This window comes from Muntiacus reevesi, chromosome 3 (genome assembly GCF_963930625.1).
Source record: "Muntiacus reevesi chromosome 3, mMunRee1.1, whole genome shotgun sequence".
NCBI lineage: Eukaryota > Metazoa > Chordata > Mammalia > Artiodactyla > Cervidae > Muntiacus > Muntiacus reevesi.
Window position 1 is genome coordinate 32,558,902 of NC_089251.1, and position 18,380 is coordinate 32,577,281.

The window sequence follows — 18,380 nt, forward strand, 5'->3', positions numbered from 1 at the left end:
GTCCTTGGTGCTTTACACACATTATCTCATTTAATTCTCATAGTAACCCCACAAGCAGTGTATTATTACTCCATTTTACCAATGAGGAAAATGAAGCTCAAAGAGATTAAATAACTTGCCTAAGATTTTATAACCATAAGTGATGGAGCTAAGATATCTGTCTGGTTCTTGTCACTCTACCATTTTGCCTCTTAATACAGCATTAATGTGCTTTTAAATGGCAGGCAGATTAAGTGTAGAAAAATGTTCTTTTCCCAAAGTATATTGCAGGTTGAATGTTGCCTGTCTCCTCTGCTGAAAATTCAGAGAATGAAGGGTAAGTTTTAGATATGGTAATGCCTGGATAATGCATTTAGATAGATATGCATTTAGATATGGTAATGCCGGGTAATGGGTCTGGTCGGGAAGTGGGACCGTACCCTGGACGAGGCAATAGAGGCTGCAACCCAGAAGGTAGGAGTAAAAAGTGAAAGGATGTTTAGAAGTGCAATTCATTATAAATGTGCAATTTAGAGAAAACCAGTCAGCTGCAGAATGAACTCAACAGGTCAATTAAAAGGCCTGGGAGCTGTGTGCAGCTGAGGAACAGTGGGTGGCCCCAAGGAGCAATCCTGCATTCCTTGGTATCTGGGAGAAAAGGTGTTTCAGGGGAGGGTTTGTGTTGTCTTGTTTGTTTTTCAGAGAAAAGGAGCATTTAATAAAAAAGTGTTGGGGAGACTCTAAAAGAAAACAGAAGGGGACCTCCCTAGTGGTCCAGTGGTTAAGGCTCTGCGCTTCCACTGTAAAGCACACGGGTTCAATCTCTGGTCGGGAATAGGGTACAACCAAAAAAGGTAAAAATAAATTAAAAAAAAAAGAGGGTGGAGCAGTGGTCAACATTCCAGTGGCCTGGCAGGGAATTATGGCAGAAAGAGTCATGGTCCTGAGCCCTCAACGTGAGCTAGATGAATTGACAGTAAAGCCAACATAAACTTGTTAAAAGCATGATCTCCCTAGATCAGGTCAGTGTAGCTGATAAAAATGTGGGACTCCTCATTTAAAAATTATTAAGAATTTCAACATGACAGCAGGGATTAAACCAGGACAGAGCCTGCACAAGCTATATACCCACGGAGTTGGCTTTGGCTGGTGGGTGTATGTTTCAGGATGAAAAATGTGTTTACTGAGTGCCAGGCATGGTCCTAAATACCATCATACATCATCTCATTTGACAAAATACTCAGGTCCTTCTTTTGAGCGTCTCTCGAATCCCAAGGAGCACTGCTGCTTAAGAGCTGGCTTTCCAGAGGGCCCGTAAGCAGCCAACAGATATCTGAAGATGAAGGAAGTTATTCAGCACAAGGGAGAAACCACTGAGCTGGTTATTTCTTTTCTCTGTACTTAAAGCAAATATGAGTAAAAGATGGAAGATAATTTCAATGTGAAAAGAAAAGGAAACGGTTCAGCAATTCCAAGAGAAGCAGATCCATTCGAACAAGTGATGACTTTCTCAGTCATGTTAAGAAATGTTAAAATGTTTGCATTGGTCTTAGTTTACAGAGCACATACAAACACTTGTTATTTGAGGGACTTCCTTGGTGGTCCAGTGGTTGAGAATCCCCCTAGCAATTCAGGGGATACAGATTTGATCCCTGGTCAGGAAGCTAAGATCCCACATGTCTTGGGGCAAGTAACACCATGCAGCCAAAAAAAAAAAAGATTGTTATTTGATTCTCAGTGCAGGATTGTTCCCTCTGTGAAATTTGAGTTGCCCTTAATCTGTCCATCTAGATAGTAGCAGATCTAGCTCTTCTGATTCCAACAACCTCCCCCAAATACCCCCCTTTTCTGAGCATTAGTATGAAAATATGATCCAGGAAGTCCTTCCCTCATCCCTAATGAAATACCCCACAGATAAGCTCAGGCCCAAGTGCCTTCTCAACACCAGGGTACCAAGTTTGTGTCTTGACCTGTTGGTTCTTGGCCTTGGAGTTAGAGAATCAAACTTTTTCCTTTGGGGTGCAGAGTGGAGGGGTAGAGAAAAAAAAAGAAAAACATTGTTACTGGGAACTTAGCAATATGTGATCATACCTGCAGCAATGTAGGAGATGGGAACTCAACAATATGTGATTACACCTGCATCAATGTAGGAGATGCTAGAGAGTGACCCTCCAGATTTGTCCTGACAAAATCAGGAAAAGTCAAGGCACTATTCTATCCAACTCTGTGATATCAGCAAATAAATTACATATGAAATTTCTTTTCAACTTGCTGAGCAGGTCCACGGTCAGTACAAAGACCCCCGAATGCCCACTGTGGTCTGCCCACAGTGGTCTGTAACTTCTGAAGCATAAAGATGACATTTATAACCACAGGTTTAGGTTGAGTTCAGTATGAGTGCCTGCCAAGTGTATGCCTGGAAACTGTGTCATAAAATGGATCACTATTACGTTGACTGGTTTTCCTTAGGGGCAAGTGGAAGTGACATGACTGGGCATCAAATCAATCCAGATTTACTCAGCAGTATGTCATCAATATCAAAAATAAAATAATGGCAACCCTTTGAAGTAGTAAAATTCTGTTTCATATCCTGCCAAATGGATGTAATGATGCTGTGTCTGCTGGTTAAACAAATGGTCCTAAAGTCCATATTAACTCAGTAGTGAGAGATGTCATGTCTACATTCACAATAGAAATGAATGCCACATGCACAGTGGGGAATGCTTGGCTGGAAAGTAGTTTATGTCAAAAAAAAAAAAGGGGGCTTGGGTTGATAAGTGGGCCATTCTGGTCAGCCACCAGGTTCCAGGAGGCCCTGCTGAGTTAGCTGTTCCATGGTCAAGTCTGGCATGATTGGAGATGCTCATGTGTTGGGAAGCAGCATTTCCACTTCCTGGCAGCGTATACCCTGAATGCGGGGACTGCCCTGGTGTGGGTGAGGATGCGCCAGGACCGTGCATAGCAATGTCCCTGAACTCAGTAATGAATACATGCCCAGAGGAGTGTTCATACAGTGAATTAATTAAAGTAAATGAAATATCTGTACTTAAATGAATCTTAAAGATGTCAAATTAAAAAAGCAAGTTGCAAAAGAACACGAAAGTTATAAAACCATTTGTGTACCTTTTTTTAATTTGCAAAGCAAATACAGTGAAAGCGTAAAACATGGATGGGAGAAGTTTATATCAACCTCAGGGTTGAGGGATGGAAATTTTAAGATGAATAGCTCCTATTATATTGAAAATATTTTCTTTCATTTTTTAATTAAAAAATATGTAAGGTAAATGCAGTAAAAAGTTAGCATCTGTTAAATCTGAGTAATGGGTTCATGGGTATGTGTTGTATTATGTTCTGTACTTTTACTGTATGGTTGAAATGTTTCATAACTTTAAAAGAAAGTATTTTAAGCACATAAACATGGCTGACTAAATTTTAAATAGCTTTAGTTTCCCTCAAATTTATTTTTATGTATATTATGAAAGTAATATAGTCTAAGAGAGAAATTTCAGAAAATTAGAAAAAAAATAAATTACTTAGAATCTCATCACCCAAAAACAGTCATTGTTAATGTGTTGGTATATTTCCTTCCATTTTGTTTCTTTGTGTGGGTGTGTGTGTATTTAAACACACTTCTAAAGCATCTTGGGTACACATATTGAATGCTGCCTTTTTCACTCATTATAGCATCACCCCTGTTCCCTGTTGAGACTTAGCCTCACTGAACATCATTTCTACCGATTTCTAAAGATCTTTCACAGCTTCCTTTTCTTGCATAAACACAGTTCTGAACATTCAGCAGTCACACAGTCACATTTCCTTTTGATTATCGTAAACATCATCCTTCTGAAAGCCTCCGGAACAGGATTGGGTCACGCTCTGCTCTTGATTTCTATAAGGCTGTTTTGTGTGGGATGACAGTAAAAAGGTCTGTCACATCTGTGATACCACATTCCCGTGAAGACTGAGCTTGTCGGCATTCATCCTGTGGGTGGAAGCTGTGCATATTTTAGAAGTCAGCTCTGTGTGTATCTTGCCTGGGAGGAAACGAGTGATGCATCCAGCATCTGCTCTGGGCTCCAAACCTGCACTTGGAGGAATGTTTACTCCTGTTACACTTGCTTTGAGGCCTGGGGTAACAGCAGTAATGACTATTCCAGCTATTTATGTGCCCTTTGCAGCTGATAGATGCTCTCACATCCATTGCCACCTGACCTTCTCTGAGCAGAGGTAAGGCGCAGAGCAGAGCAGACACACAGGATTACAACCAGTAAATGTGATGGTCAGGACCACTGTTGGATGCTTCTGACTCCTTCCAGAACACTTTTCAGTTACTATCCTTGGACCCAGGCAAGAGGAGTTTCTGCTGTGAGCTCTGGACTCCAGGTGACCTCCAGGCCCAGAGCCCACTGTCCCAAAATCCTGAACCCTCTGGGGCCCTGGAATCCACTGACAAAGGGTCTCAGCACTGCCAGGGCCTATATTAGCCTGTATCTGTCTGCTTGGGGGCCAGACCCCCGCTGTGTCCAAGTCCCAGGGCAGCATCTTGCAGGGGTGAGCAGAGCTTAGATCTGCAGCTGCAGGACAGATCCAGGGTTGGGGGTGTGGGCTGGAGGCAGACACAGAGGCTGGAGGCCAACATCTCCTGCAGTGTATCTCAGAACTGCAAGGATTCTGAGAATTGCGAACTCAAGCCTGGCCTTCTCAGTCATTATGAAGTTGTATTAGTTAGAGTAGGTGCCTAGAATATATTCTATGTAACAGTTTGTTAGCTTGATCTGAGCCAATCTAAAGATTCAGCAGGTAGATCTGTCTACTCTCAGAAACCCACAGATATTAAGAACTGTCTTGGCTCTCTTATTCCACTGTGCTGTTTCCAGGTTCCCTTCTTTTTGACGCAAGGCCACAGATGGACGAGGGAGTGCAAAGGAAAACAATCTAGAACCCCAGAAGAAGTAAAACAATTTAGTGTGTAAAATCCCAGTATACCAGACACCCCCGTGTCCACACATAAAAGCAAGAAATGCATTTCAGGACAAAATAGACTACAACCACCTGCTACAAGGGTGAATCAGCCTGGCACCATCCAGCCAAATCCGAAATAGAAGCCAGCTAGTAAAGCTACAATCTGGTGCTCTTCCCCTTCCTCTATCTCTCTGCCTCCCACATCACGGTTCCTATGTGTGAACCAAAGAACTAGCACCCTCTGTTGGTTACTTCAAGCTATGAAAGAAGTCAGGCCCCTGTGTCTCCCAGGATAACAGGGGGACAAGTCTCACCCACCCAGCCAGGGTCAGCATGGAAAATCAGTGTTGCAAGAGCTTTCATTTTAATTGTTTGTTGGCCACTGAACTAATATTTTTCAGTTCCTTATTCCCCAGCAATATTTCTGATTTGTGATGAAGGATTTAACTGAAGAGAGAAGCATGAAATCGTCAAGACAGTCTCATTGGGCTGATTCCCTCCCATACAGAAAACAGGGACAAACAACTAAATTCTGAATACTTACACACACATATTAGAACAAAACGTTACAAAGTGATGCTCCTCTTGACTTTCACAGCCATCCAATGAGGAAGCTATTCCTATGGTACAGGTAAAGACTGCATCAAAATATTTTTAAAATGATAGGGATAATGTTAGTCACTCAGTCATGTCCAACTCTTTGCAACCCCATGGACTGTAACCCTCCAGACTCCTCTATCCGTGGGATTCTCAAGGCAAGAATACTGGAGTGGATTACCATTCCCTTCTCTAGGGGATCTTCCTGACCCAGGGATCACACCTGGGTAATTTTTCACTGATAAATCATACAGGGACCTAAAATGCTATCTCAAACAAATAAATGGAGATAAAGTTAATGTTCTTGGAAAAACTGAAAACAAAGATAATGATTTGAAATGTCAGAGAATAAAACAAAACAATATATTCAAATTAATATTTTATTCATTATGGTTTACATATATATCTAACTAAAATAATATTATTATAACTTCATTATGGTTTACATGTATATCTGTAACTAGATAATATTACAAATAATATTATAAAATTACCTCATCTATATATTCAGGGCTTCCCCTGTGGCCCAGCTGGTAAAGAATCCACCTGCAATGCAGGAGACCTGGGTTCGATCCCTGGGTTGGGAAGATCCCCTGGAGAAGGGAAAGACTACCCACTCCAGTATTCTGGCCTGGAGAATTCCATGGACAGTATAGTCTATGGGGCCGCAAAGAGTCGGACACAACTGAGCAACTTTCACTTGACTTCACTCCTATATTCAAGTTGGTCAGAAATCATCTGGGGGGAATTGTCTCATTGGCAAATAGAGGCTGAGGAAACACACTAAGTGGTTTTTCCAAAGCACCGAGCCACAACCTAAGATGAGGAAGAAGCAGGTTTGTGTGTTGGATCCATAGTAATGATGTAGGTTATACACCGGTTCCTGTGTGCAACCCAGGAACTCCAGCTCCTCGCAGTTTCCCGAACACTGCTGCATTTGGGCCTCCCTGCCTCCTGTGTGGGAGAGTCAATGGTTGTCCTGAATGTCCACCTGAGGACCCAGTGTCTTCCCATGCAACGACTCAGATGTGGGTAGAGATGTAACCAGATGGCTTTTCCCGTCTCCCTCAGGCAGCACTCGTTGGAGGCACCACCATGATCATTGGCCATGTCCTGCCTGACAAGGAGACCTCCCTTGTGGAAGCCTACGAGAAGTGCCGGGGTCTGGCCGACCCCAAGGTTTGCTGTGACTATGCCCTGCACGTGGGGATCACCTGGTGGGCTCCCAAGGTAACAGTGCTGGGTGGAACCCTGAAAGGAGAACCAGTGCTTTTGTTGGTGGAGGGACCATTCGGTGGGAGCCAGCTGTGGGTGACACTCTCCTACAGTGAGGAATGCCCCTCCCGCCAGCATCCTAACTCCCCCAAATGCTAAAACAAAAAACACTTAAGATTCTCTGTGGCGGGGGCTGTCTTGCTTAATTTAAAAAGTCAGTTTTCCAGCACATACACAGGGAGCACCAGCTCCTTGCTCTGACCACCAGGCTGTCAGCATGTCCTGACGCTTTACATTAGGTACCACTGACCGAAGGGGTCGCTGCTGAGCAGCGGGGTCAGCCCCCAGGGTCGAATCATTTTGTGCTGGAAATAACAGCACTGAGGTCTCAGAACAGAGGGTCCTGTCCTGGCTCAGTGCCACCTGTTAAGAATGGATCTTGCCATCTTACCCAGAAAGAATGGGTGCTTCTTTCCTGCTGGACCCCAGCTCCTGCTCTAAGCGCCCTGAGGCCACCTCCCACTGGGCCCTGTGTCAGTTCAGCCTCTGTGCCCCTGGCTATCCTGACCTCCGGTTGCCCAGGCCCCAGGGCCAGAGTCCAAGCCCCGCTCCTTGGCTTCCCACTTCCTTGTTCTTCCTGAAAACAGATTCACAGGCATTTAGATTTTGCTTCACTTCTGGAGTTTTTACTGCTTATTGCCCCTGGGGACGCAGACCGAATATTCATTCTTTCATCAAGTGTTCATTAATCACCATGTGCCAGTACTTGAGTTGGTGCCCTGGGATCTTAAAAATAAACAAGTATTAAGAGATTTTACAAAGTTCTCCAGCTGGGGACTCTGACCTAAAGAGCCTGATTCCCTTCTGAGCTGGTAACTAAAAGCCTGACTGCACTTCTGCCCTTGAGTATAAGCCTTGATTGTGAGATTCAGCCAGTCTCGCCCATTACTTCCAAAAGGGTGCTCATGAAAGGCTGCAGAGCCACCCACCTCCCACATGAAGACTCCCCTCCTGGTACCGGGCAGAAGATGCCATCTATACTGAATGTCAACCATCCCTTATCTTAGATGGAGGTTTTGTCCAATTCGGACACCCTTCTGGGTGGGTGACCCCTCCTACCCTGAGCCTCTCTCCCTTCCCTCCCCCAGCAAGGGACTGGAATCAAGGATCCACTCAGATCCTCAACATTGAGGCCAAGCCAGTCATCCCTAAGTCCCCAAAGATTGTGGGGATTTTCATGTATCTAGAATTTTAAATTCTTTTCTATGGTAATCAAAATTTTTTTCTAATTACAGATTTTAAAAATAGGAAAGAAAGGAAGTTCATAATCCAGTCACCCCCAGTATAATGACTATTGCTATTCTAGCTCATTTCATTCTGGTCTTTTTTCATACCTGCTTTTTACATAGTAACTCTTTTGCTTTAAGTATGAGCATTTTCCATTTGGCTGCATGGTTTTCATGACCATCAATGCCATGGCCACCTAGTGTTCTGTCAAGTAGATGAATCACAATTTATTTACCTATTGTCAGACCAATGTTTCTTCCATTTTTTCCCCTAGTATAAATAGTATTGGGATCAATCTCCTTATTCACATAGCTTTATTTCATGTTTGGCTTTGTCCCTGAATTATATTTTTCCCTAGGTCTCTGGATTTTTAGTATTAGTATGCCTTCTCTGTAACACCCCTTCCATTATGAGGATGGAGAGAACTGACCAAGGTATGAAAGTCATTAGTGCATTTACCAACAAGGCTGATTTGGAGACAGAAACATAGACAAGCTCATGTGATATGAGAAACATGCCCAGATAGGGTTTCTATATTTGTAGCACGCTGGACAATTTTCAAAGCACTTCCACATCCATTTGCTCTCGTGACCTCACAGCAGCCTGTGCAGTGGGAGGGGAGTGACATACTGTGAGGTTACGGGTGCTCACGCGGCAACTCCATCCACTGAGCTACCTCTGCTCCACGCCGGGCCAGCATCCGCCAGCCAACCTCTTGATAACCTGTACTCACTCGACATTGCCTTTGCGTTTTGCTCTCCAGGTGAAAGTGGAAATGGAGACCCTGGTGAGAGAGAAGGGAGTCAACTCTTTTCAGATGTTCATGACCTACAAGGACTTGTATATGCTTCGGGACAGCGAACTGTACCAAGTGTTTCACGCTTGCAAGGATATTGGAGCCATCGCCCGAGTCCATGCTGAAAATGGCGAGCTCGTGGCTGAGGCAAGGCAGTAGAGAATATTGGGCAAGAGGGGGCGGGGCACCAATTCTCAGGGGAATTCCTGACCACCCGTGACCCATCCTAAAGGGCTCAGATAAAACAAATTCTATAAGAAATTCTAATAAAGTGTGAGGTGTTAACACCCCAGATGACAGCTCTTTGCCCAAAAATCCAAACTTTTCTAGCGTCTATGAAAAAACAAATCTTCCTTTGTAGTTCAAAAAGGTTTCTAAGTCTTGAATGATAATGTCTTCATTCTAATATGATATTTAAATTCAGTTACCACAAAGGAATGTGGAGCATCTCTAAGAAATATTTTTAATGAGATGTGACATACAGAATAAATAAGAGTCAACCTTCCACTTTCCTGGACCTCCTCAGAGGAGCAGAGGTATTAGGGAGATCTTCTCACTGGGACCAAGACAGACAAGCCCCATTTTACTCCTGGATCTTAAGTAGGACACTTGGGGTGAAAGCTAATCTAGGCATTTCTAGAAGCTGGAGATTTAACTAGATTTCCAGTGAGGAAATTCTGATTTTTCAGATCAATAAAGAGTGCTTGTCTTTAGTGTCCCAGGCCTGCTGGCTGATGACTGAACTGTATTTCTAAGAGGAAAAAAATATTTTCAATCATTATGAAGTGAGTCTCAGGGGAGCCCTGTATTAATCCTGCCCTTTTTAGAAGATGAGTATTACAGAAGTGAGAAAAGCAGCAAGCCTATTGACATGGGCTGAGCTGAGCATATTTTATAGTCCCTTGGATTATGTTTTTTGTATCTCTCTGATTCTCTCTCACTTTCTTTCTTTTGATCTTATTCAGGGAGCAAAGGAAGCACTAGATTTGGGTATCACAGGCCCAGAAGGCATTGAGATCAGCCGTCCAGAGGAGGTGAGAAAGACGTCTGCGTTCTTTGTCAACGTCCTTCTTATAGATTCATAGAATCTTTGGGATGCATGAGACATCAGTGAATACAGGTTGTATGGTATTGCTTTCTCCACGGGTGAAATTCCCATCTGGAAGCTTCCCAAGGAGCAGCCTCCTCCATGCTACAGCTGGGACTTCACTGGTGGCTCAGATGGTAAATAATCTGCCTGCAATGTGGGAGGCCTGGGTTCGATCCCTGGGTCAAGAAGATACCCTGGAGAAGGCAATGGCAACTCACTCCAGTATCCTTGCCTGGAGAATTCCATGGACAGAGGAGCCTGCCAGGCTACAGTCCATGGGGTCGCCAAGAGTCGGACAGGAGTGTGCAACTAATAATACTACTACGCTGCTGCCATGCTACCGCTGACCAGGCCTCGAACTTCCCTGGGGAAGACCACTTTGGGGAAACAGAACTGCCTGGGTCGGGTTCTGATGTCAAGGGTCTGAGAGAGGCCGTGTGAGCATGCCAGGGGTTGCAGTGGCCAAAACCAAATTGGGAGAGAAAAGACAGACTGAAAGAGCCTTCGGATGCTAGAAGAAACTCCAGGCTATAAGCCAGTGAATCAGCATTTGGGGGCTGAGATCCCTTTGAGTGTCTGAGGAAAACTCTGGACTGTTCCCACTAGAAACAAGAGGCACATGTGTGTGCTCTCTCCCTCTTTTCCTGTTTGTCGCTGAGAATGGTAACTGAGGCATGCCCTTCCTCTGCCCTCTGATTTTACCCTTGCATGGTTTTGCAAGATGTTGACACAAATGCCCTCCAGTTCCCATTTTCTGAAGAATTTGACTCTGGAGGATCACATTAGATAAATAATGCATTCTTGCCCTATGGCCCTGTTCAGATATCCCCCAGCACTGGTGAAGGGAAGGCTATTTTCTGTTTCTTCAAAGCCTTAAATGAAGAGTGGTGGTTGGATGCCCATGAAGGATTGATGGGGAAGCCTTGAGGGATGAGCTGGAGACAGGATGTGATGGTTCTACCATCTGACAGGAGCTAAGTCAGCTTATACTTGGTCAGCCCACCTCACTCCTGCCCTGGGTCTGTCCCTGTCTGTCCGAGCCCTTGAATGTAGCTCCAATCTGGGCACCTCAGAGTTGATAAAGACACACCAACTTCAATAAAGGCAATGCACTGAGAGTGCCTGTGAGAACAGGGGTGGGCAGGTAATGGGCACAGGACTGCCCTTTGTGGAGTTCTGCCAGGAGAGGAGCAAGGCACTGACTATAGTGGTAATAAAAGCAAGAATTACCACCATCTTCATCTACTGATTAAAGGGGAGCATCTGGGGAGATTTTGCTCCCCAGGGACATTCGGTGATGTCCAGAGATAATTTGTTGTTCAGTCACTCAGTCATATCTGACTCTTTGCGACCCCATGGGCCGCAGCATGCCACACTTTCCTGTCCTACACCATCTCCCAGAGCTTGCTCAAACTCATGTCCATTGAGGCAGTGATGCCATCCAACCATCTTGACCTCTGTCATTCCCTTCTCCTCCTGCCTTTACTCTTTCCCGGCATCAGGGTCTTTTCCAGTGAGTCGGCTCTTTGCATCAGATGGCTAAAGTATTGGAGCTTCAGATATTTTGGGTTATCCCAACTCAGGGGGAGGATGTTACTCTATCTAGTAGGTAGAGGTAGGGGCTGCTGCTGAAGAGCCCACAATGTCCATTCAGCCTCCACCACAAAGAATTATCTCACCCAAAATGTCAATAGTGTCAAGATTCAGAAATCCTGATCTAGGCTAATTTCCAGCTTAAAATCAATCAGTGTTGCTCCTTTGCTACAGTTCTGAGATGGCTGTGGAGAGAAGGCACCAGAAACCAATGGAGATGTTTTTGTTTGCCCTTGTTTTGTTGCCTTTGAATTAAGCCCTGAGTAGCATCCAGCGAAGACACGCCCGGAACACTAAGTCCTGGGATGCTCTCAGTTTGAACAGAGGTGGCTGGAGCTTGATGCCCCTGCTCAGGGTTTCCTCCCAGGCCACTGCCTGTGGGTTCAGTTAGCCCCTCCAGCTCTGAGTCAGACATTCCAGCACTTTCTGCAAGGTGGGGTATCAGGCAGAGGTAAGCTTGCTTGAGAAGATGATGAAGTTTGTTTTCTTCCTTTCCTCTGTTCCTAACAGCTGGAAGCAGAAGCTACTCACCGAGTTATCACCATTGCAAACAGAGTAAGTACACCCCAGCTCACTCTCAGCCCATTCTCAACTCTGGGGTCAGAAACCAACCTAGACAGTGGAGTCCCAGTCTGCTCTGGGTGCTACCACCAGGTATGGCTCACAGGACCCCAAATGGACATCGTTTGCTAACCGAACGTTGTTATTCCCACAGCCGTGACAGGAGCGCTCCTTGCCACTGGCTCTCTCTTCCACCCCACTGAGTTTACTGACACCTGGTTCATTGCTCAAGTGGAAACGACTCCCAAGGGAGGTGGGGCAAGGTGGGGACCACAGAGCCTTATGGCAACTGGAACCTCTTGCTTCTAGAGGAACAAAGTTATTTACTTAGAGATTCACGATTTAGACCTCTAGCTCTCGGCCATTCGTGACTTTTTTCTTGGTATAGTTCAGGGTAAGGGGGCACTGATGCAGTGTGGTGGTGGCAACCAGCAAGAGACGTGGGGCCTTGACCAAAGACAAGCTTCCGGTCACATGCCAGTCAATCAACCATTCCAATAGACTATTTCATTGGAGTGATGTTATCACCCACTCCTTACAGGAGGGTTGTGAGGATCAAAGGAATCATGGAAGGAAAAAGTACTTTATACCCAGTAGAACACTGTATCAAGGTCATTTCCTCTCCTGAACTGTTGTTAGAGGGTTCCCTTTGCTCAGATAATCTGAATTACCTTCTCTAAAACACTAGTTTTCTAAGTGCGGTCTCTGGACTAGCTGCATCCACATTGTTTATTAGAAATAGGAACTCAGAAAAGCAAATGTTCAGGCTTGTCCAGACCTGCTGAATCAGAAACTGGGGGTGATGCCCAGCAATCCATGTTTTAACAAGCCCACTAATGATTTTAATGGGCACTCACACTTGAGAACTTCTCCTCTGAAAAGGCCTGAGCTACCTCGAAGGCTGTGAGCAGAGGGTGAAGGGTGTGGTGTTAGGGATACCAGGGGAACACAAAAGTCAGAGGTCCAGTTGGTCTCAGAATTAGTTGGGAAACTTGTACCAAGCACCTCAGATGTCAGGCCAGTTCCTAAATTCTATATCCTCCTAATTTGATAAGAAGGCACTAGAATAACATTTGGGGAAAATTTTCCATTAGCCCTTTTTAAGTCTAGAAGCTGGACAAAGACATCATTTTACTGTTATAGCAATAATTATGCTAGCAATTACTTCCTGGTGGAAACTTACCCCAGAATAAGGAAAGATCTGAACAACAAAAGGGCAATTCCTCATTTTTTAGCTCAAACATATTCCCAGAGAAGTGAGACGGTGGACCATGGTTGCACAGTTCAGTAGAGGAAAAGCTACTCAGTGTTATAATCCAGGTGTCCATTTGTAAGACTTGGTCCTGTCTGATGTAGACTGAATCCTGAACCTCTTGTGTAACATTCTTCTCCAGGGTAGGGTACATTCTGTCTGCTGATAAAGCAGCCTTCAGATGGCAGGCATCATAATTTTAGATATGGGACATAATACACAACTGTATCTAGGTCTTCACGTTCATGAACAGGACATTAGAAGTCCCTCATTTTAAATTGTAAATAGTCTTGGTGTTGGCTGGTAGAAAATGTGAGGTTCAGCACTCGACATCTTACCCAGATTTTCCTCTTATGGGCTCTGGTGCCAGGAATCACCTGTCCCCTCCTTGTTTTGTGGGGTTTCTCCAGCCTGCAGCCACCTGGCCCGCATTCTGTGCAGAAGACCATCAGCCTAAGAGGGTGCTGAGTGATGCAGGGGGAAGTGCTGGGGCCAGGACTAATCTGATCTGGTCATCTTGATGCCTGTTAAGTTATGGGGTTGATGCTCTCTCCTTCCCACCATGTTTCCTGTGTTTAGACTCACTGTCCCATCTATCTGGTCAACGTGTCCAGCATCTCAGCCGGTGATGTTATTGCAGCTGCTAAGATGCAAGGTGAGTCAGTAGGGTGGGCTGTGCTGTTAACCCTTGTGTGAGGGGCACCCAGCAGCTCCATGCACTTTCCCTCCCAGCTCCTGAGGCCAGGCCCTGAGCCTGCCCTGCCCTTCTCTTCCCTGCTGTCTTCCTGCACAGACCTGGGGTTGGTCCTTTAGAATCAGTGTTTTCCTCTTCACATGTATGCATAACAGCTTTACAGAAGTATCTGTCACCTGTCCTCTGACTGGTAAAATTAAATTTTCCAAGTTTTTAAATTCACTCATTAGTTGGTTTTTTGTTTTTTGTGGGTGTGTGTTTTGTTTTTTTTTTTTTTTTTTTTTTGGTCTCTTGGGTTTTGCTAGTGGTTGCCTTGGTAGCCAACATAAAATCCTGGATGAGTTCCAGCGGACATTTCAAGGGGAAATGCCTGGGAAGTCCTTGGGGAAATGACAGCGTTGGAGCTGAACATCCCCTTCAGGGACCCAGGGTACCAGCCCTGGGACACCTGTGTGTCTGAGCACCTGGCCACACCTAAAGGCTTTGTCCATGCTTGTACTCTCGGCCCAGCTCAGGGTGCCAATGAGGGGCTGATAACGGGTGTAAAAGATCACAGTCACGAACCTGGGGATATAAATCAGGGCCTTCCAGCCCTCCCGCCACACTGCCTTCTGCGTCCCGCCTCCTACCTCTCCTCTAGCTAAACCTCCTCCAGGGTCTCACCTGCACTGTGGACCCAGCCTTCCACCTCTGTCTCCTGGGATCAGGGAGCACTCTGGCCTTGACCCAAGCTGAGGTCTCCAATGCCCAGCCGAGCTCAGGCTAGTCCCTTCCTTTCTGACCAGCTCCTTTCCTTGCCCAGGGAGAGGCTCAGACCGATGCTCCCCCAGGTTCACTGGCCTCCTGGTGATGGTCGGACTCCCCTTTTCTTCCAGGGAAGGTCGTGCTGGCTGAGACCACCACCGCACACGCCACGCTCACGGGCTTACACTACTACCACCAGGACTGGTCCCACGCGGCCGCCTATGTCACGGTGCCTCCCCTGAGACTGGACACCAACACGTCAACCTACCTCATGAGCCTGCTGGCCAAGTAAGGCACCTCGGCTGGACCATGATGCAGCCTTGCGTCATAATTCGGGCCATGCTGGGCACTTGTAGACCTTTAAGGGGATATCGTAGAGGCCCCGAATCCGACCTAAGTTTGGTTTCCTTGTGTCCAGCGAATGGGTTTTGCTTTTGTTACCTTCTCCAAAGCCTCTACCATACCATGGTGCTCCTGTGACCACTTGACTGGGAGTGAGAGCTTCTGAGGTGACAAGTAAAGAGTGCATATAAAACTGTGAACAGTGGCTATTCAGAATTTCAAAGGACCTTGCTATCACACACTGAAGACCACTGGAGCTATAGGATGTAGACTCTGACTTATCTGAGAATATTTGTGGATCTTTCTCTTCTTTTTTCCTTCACCTCCCCCTCTCATTGTTTCCTACGTGGTTCCCTCTCATTGTGTGTCCCTCCCTTCTTCTGTGTTGCTCCCTCCCTTTTTTCCTCTTTTCCTTTTTCTTCCACACCTTCTCCCTCTTTCTCCTTAACCTCTTCCTCCAGACCTTCTTTTCTCCAGTTCCTGTTTTTTCCAAAACTGCTTTTCCCATTCAATCTGAATCTAGATAATATGCTTCAATGGATGGTCTGATTTTGGTGGGACAAAAACATAGAAAGATTTTGTTTGGTTCCAGTACTGGCTTGCAAATTCTTTCTTGCCTCTAGTAACCCTTAGGTAATGGTAAAAACCATTGCTTTTTCTTCCCTTTTGGTTATTAAAGTCCAGGTTCAGTTTAAAAGTCAGTCTCCTCTCCTCCTGACTCTCAGCTTGGGGAATTTGGTGGGGATTAGGATTAAAGGAGTGGGGGACCCTGCTCCACACCCAAACATGGCCTGTACCCCTGTACTAACTGATGCTGCTTCTTCTCTGGAAGAAGGTGATTGGCTTCTGGGCCCTCCTTATGCAGGGTATGTGCCCAGATAAGGGCTCTCTTGAGCCACTCTCATGCCGTCCTCTGACACAGAAGATGGAATCCAGCTTGACTTCTTCTTTTAAAAAAGAAATTATTTCTTTGGCTTTGCTGGGTCTTAGTTGCAGCACTCGGTATCTTTGATCTTCCTTATGGCATGTGGTATCTTTAGTGGGACCTAGTACCCTGGCCGGGGATTGAACCCAGGGCCCCTGCTGTGGAAATGCAATGTTTTAGTCACTGGACCACCAGGGGCGTCCCCATCTTTACTTCCTCTAACCTGTCCCTTCCCAGCTTCCCTGTGAACAAGAACTTGGGCCGGCAGCTTAAGCCCCATCACCTTCTGCAGAGTCTGGGCCTAGATGAGGCTCACGCAGCTTTGCTGCTCCCTCTGATGGGATTACAGGCTGCCCGACCCCCATGACCTGGCTCTCCTCACTCAGAGGCTCAGGCAGGCCCACCTGCCTATCTTCCAAGCAGGGGCCTGCTCCTGTCACCTCTGTTCTTCACAGGTGAACCTCTTCAAATGTCTCTTCTTGACTCTGAGGTAGACTAATTGGGGGAGAGGAAAAGTACCATTCAACTCATGAAAACAGGAAGAAGGGCAAGACTACAGGACTCTCCATTCTACCAAACACCTCAGTTGCCCTCCCTGTCTTCTGCTTTTATAGATGTGGGGGTGGTGATACACTTCTGCTAGATTGATGTTGGGGGTGTTGAGGGAAGTGACTAGCCCCAGTTGGAGGTGGCTGTCATTAGCTAATGGGGTATTTATGTCATCCATGTCCTTAGTTTCCAGTCCTGGTTGGTTGACTAACAACTGAAAAATTTCCACGCAACATCTTGCTCTGTTAAGAACCTAAAGAGCATTGTGGGGCTTTCCAAATATACCTGGAGTGCAGGTGGTAGGGTTCTAGGGCCATAGTGGCCCTTGGAAGGGTAAGATATGCTGTGGCACAGTGGCAGTAATTATAGTCTGTCCCATAAATTGCTAAGATTCTGAGCAGTGGCAGCTCTGAGAGTTTTAACCAATTTGAGAAAGTAAAGGGAGAAATGCTAGATCAGCTCTTACTTTTAAAAATGCTTGTTTGGGGGAAAAACCAGCCTCCTTTTCACTATTATCAACACAACAAAAACAAACCAGTATCAAGAACCCATGATAATAGTTTGGGCTCCGTTCCAAGGTCAAAGAATCTTTCGAAATACCTCACAAGCAAATTTATGGAAAGAACAAAAAGGTAATGAATTCCCCAACTCACCCAAATTACAGTGCCCAAACCCACACAAATTTAAATAGGCAGAGGAAGAAAAGTATTATTAATTGAATAATTTCAAGTTTTTATTTCTAGCTTATTTTGTCAAATATATTTAAATTATTCAACTAAATTCTATTCATTTAAAAAGAATTATAATTTCATGTGAATAATTATAAGAATAGTTTGGATCCCTTTTTTAATCAGTGCATATTGTAAACTTGTATAATTTTATAGAATTTGGAGCATATTTTTAACATTTTTAGGAATTCATGATTACTATAATTTTGCTTTAATGACATTTTAGTGATAATTGGTATTATGCAAAGTACTTGATGGAAAACCCACGCACTAATTAATGTATTTCTATAAGAAAATATGAGCTGCTTTATAATGATCTATTTTAGGATATGATCTCTTTAGGTATATCAGGGTAAAAAGTACAATCTGTAGATGTCAGGATTTGTCCTTTATTTAAAATCTGACTTCTTAAAGAGACCAGAAATTCTTTCATTTAAGCTTACATATTTTTAAAGTGGGCTTCCCTGGTGGCTCAGACGGTAAAGAGTCCACCTGCAATGTGGGAGACCTGGGTTCGATCCCTGGATTGGAAGATCCCCTGGAGGAGGACATGGTAACCCACTCCAATATTCTTGCCTGGAGAATCCCTATAGGCGGAGGAGCCTGGCAGGCTTCAGTCCATCGGGTCACAAAGAGTCAGATACGACTCAAAGAGTCGGAGCGACTAAGCACAGGTCAGCATGTTTTTAACAAAAGTTAGTGATGTTTTAAAGAGTAGGGATGGGTGTGTCATATCTCCCAGATTCCTGGCAGCACTGGGGGGTCCCCAAAAGCCCTTCTGGAATGTGCCCCCCTCATTCACTCCTGCCTAGCGAACACTTAGTCGTGTATGGGTCTTTTATGAAAGGTGAGGGCTCAGTTAGACTTGTCTGTTAAAGCATGGGGTCCATGGGTCCTCAGCCCCTGATGCTAATGAGCATTTTTGGATCTGAGCCCCACCCAGAGGGTCTGGAGAACACTGGAGAGAAAGTGAAAACTGAAGATTCTGTTTATCGCTGGCAGGTTCTGTGGGTCTGGGGGAGGTGGGGGTCTCTGGGAACACGAAAACAAACCATCTGCTCAGTGG

At 45.2% G+C, this 18,380-nt stretch overlaps 1 protein-coding gene across 1 annotated transcript in view; it reads left to right on the forward strand.

The window, feature by feature from the left end:
• DPYSL5 (dihydropyrimidinase like 5) overlaps positions 1–18,380 on the forward strand; it is an 84,377-nt gene that overhangs the window by 55,304 nt on the left and 10,693 nt on the right. The window contains exons 3-8 of the mRNA XM_065927215.1: positions 6,610–6,768; positions 8,804–8,983; positions 9,802–9,870; positions 12,030–12,074; positions 13,912–13,987; positions 14,902–15,058. Coding sequence (XP_065783287.1) covers positions 6,610–6,768; positions 8,804–8,983; positions 9,802–9,870; positions 12,030–12,074; positions 13,912–13,987; positions 14,902–15,058 — 686 coding nt within the window. The remainder of the gene's footprint in view (positions 1–6,609; positions 6,769–8,803; positions 8,984–9,801; positions 9,871–12,029; positions 12,075–13,911; positions 13,988–14,901; positions 15,059–18,380) is intronic.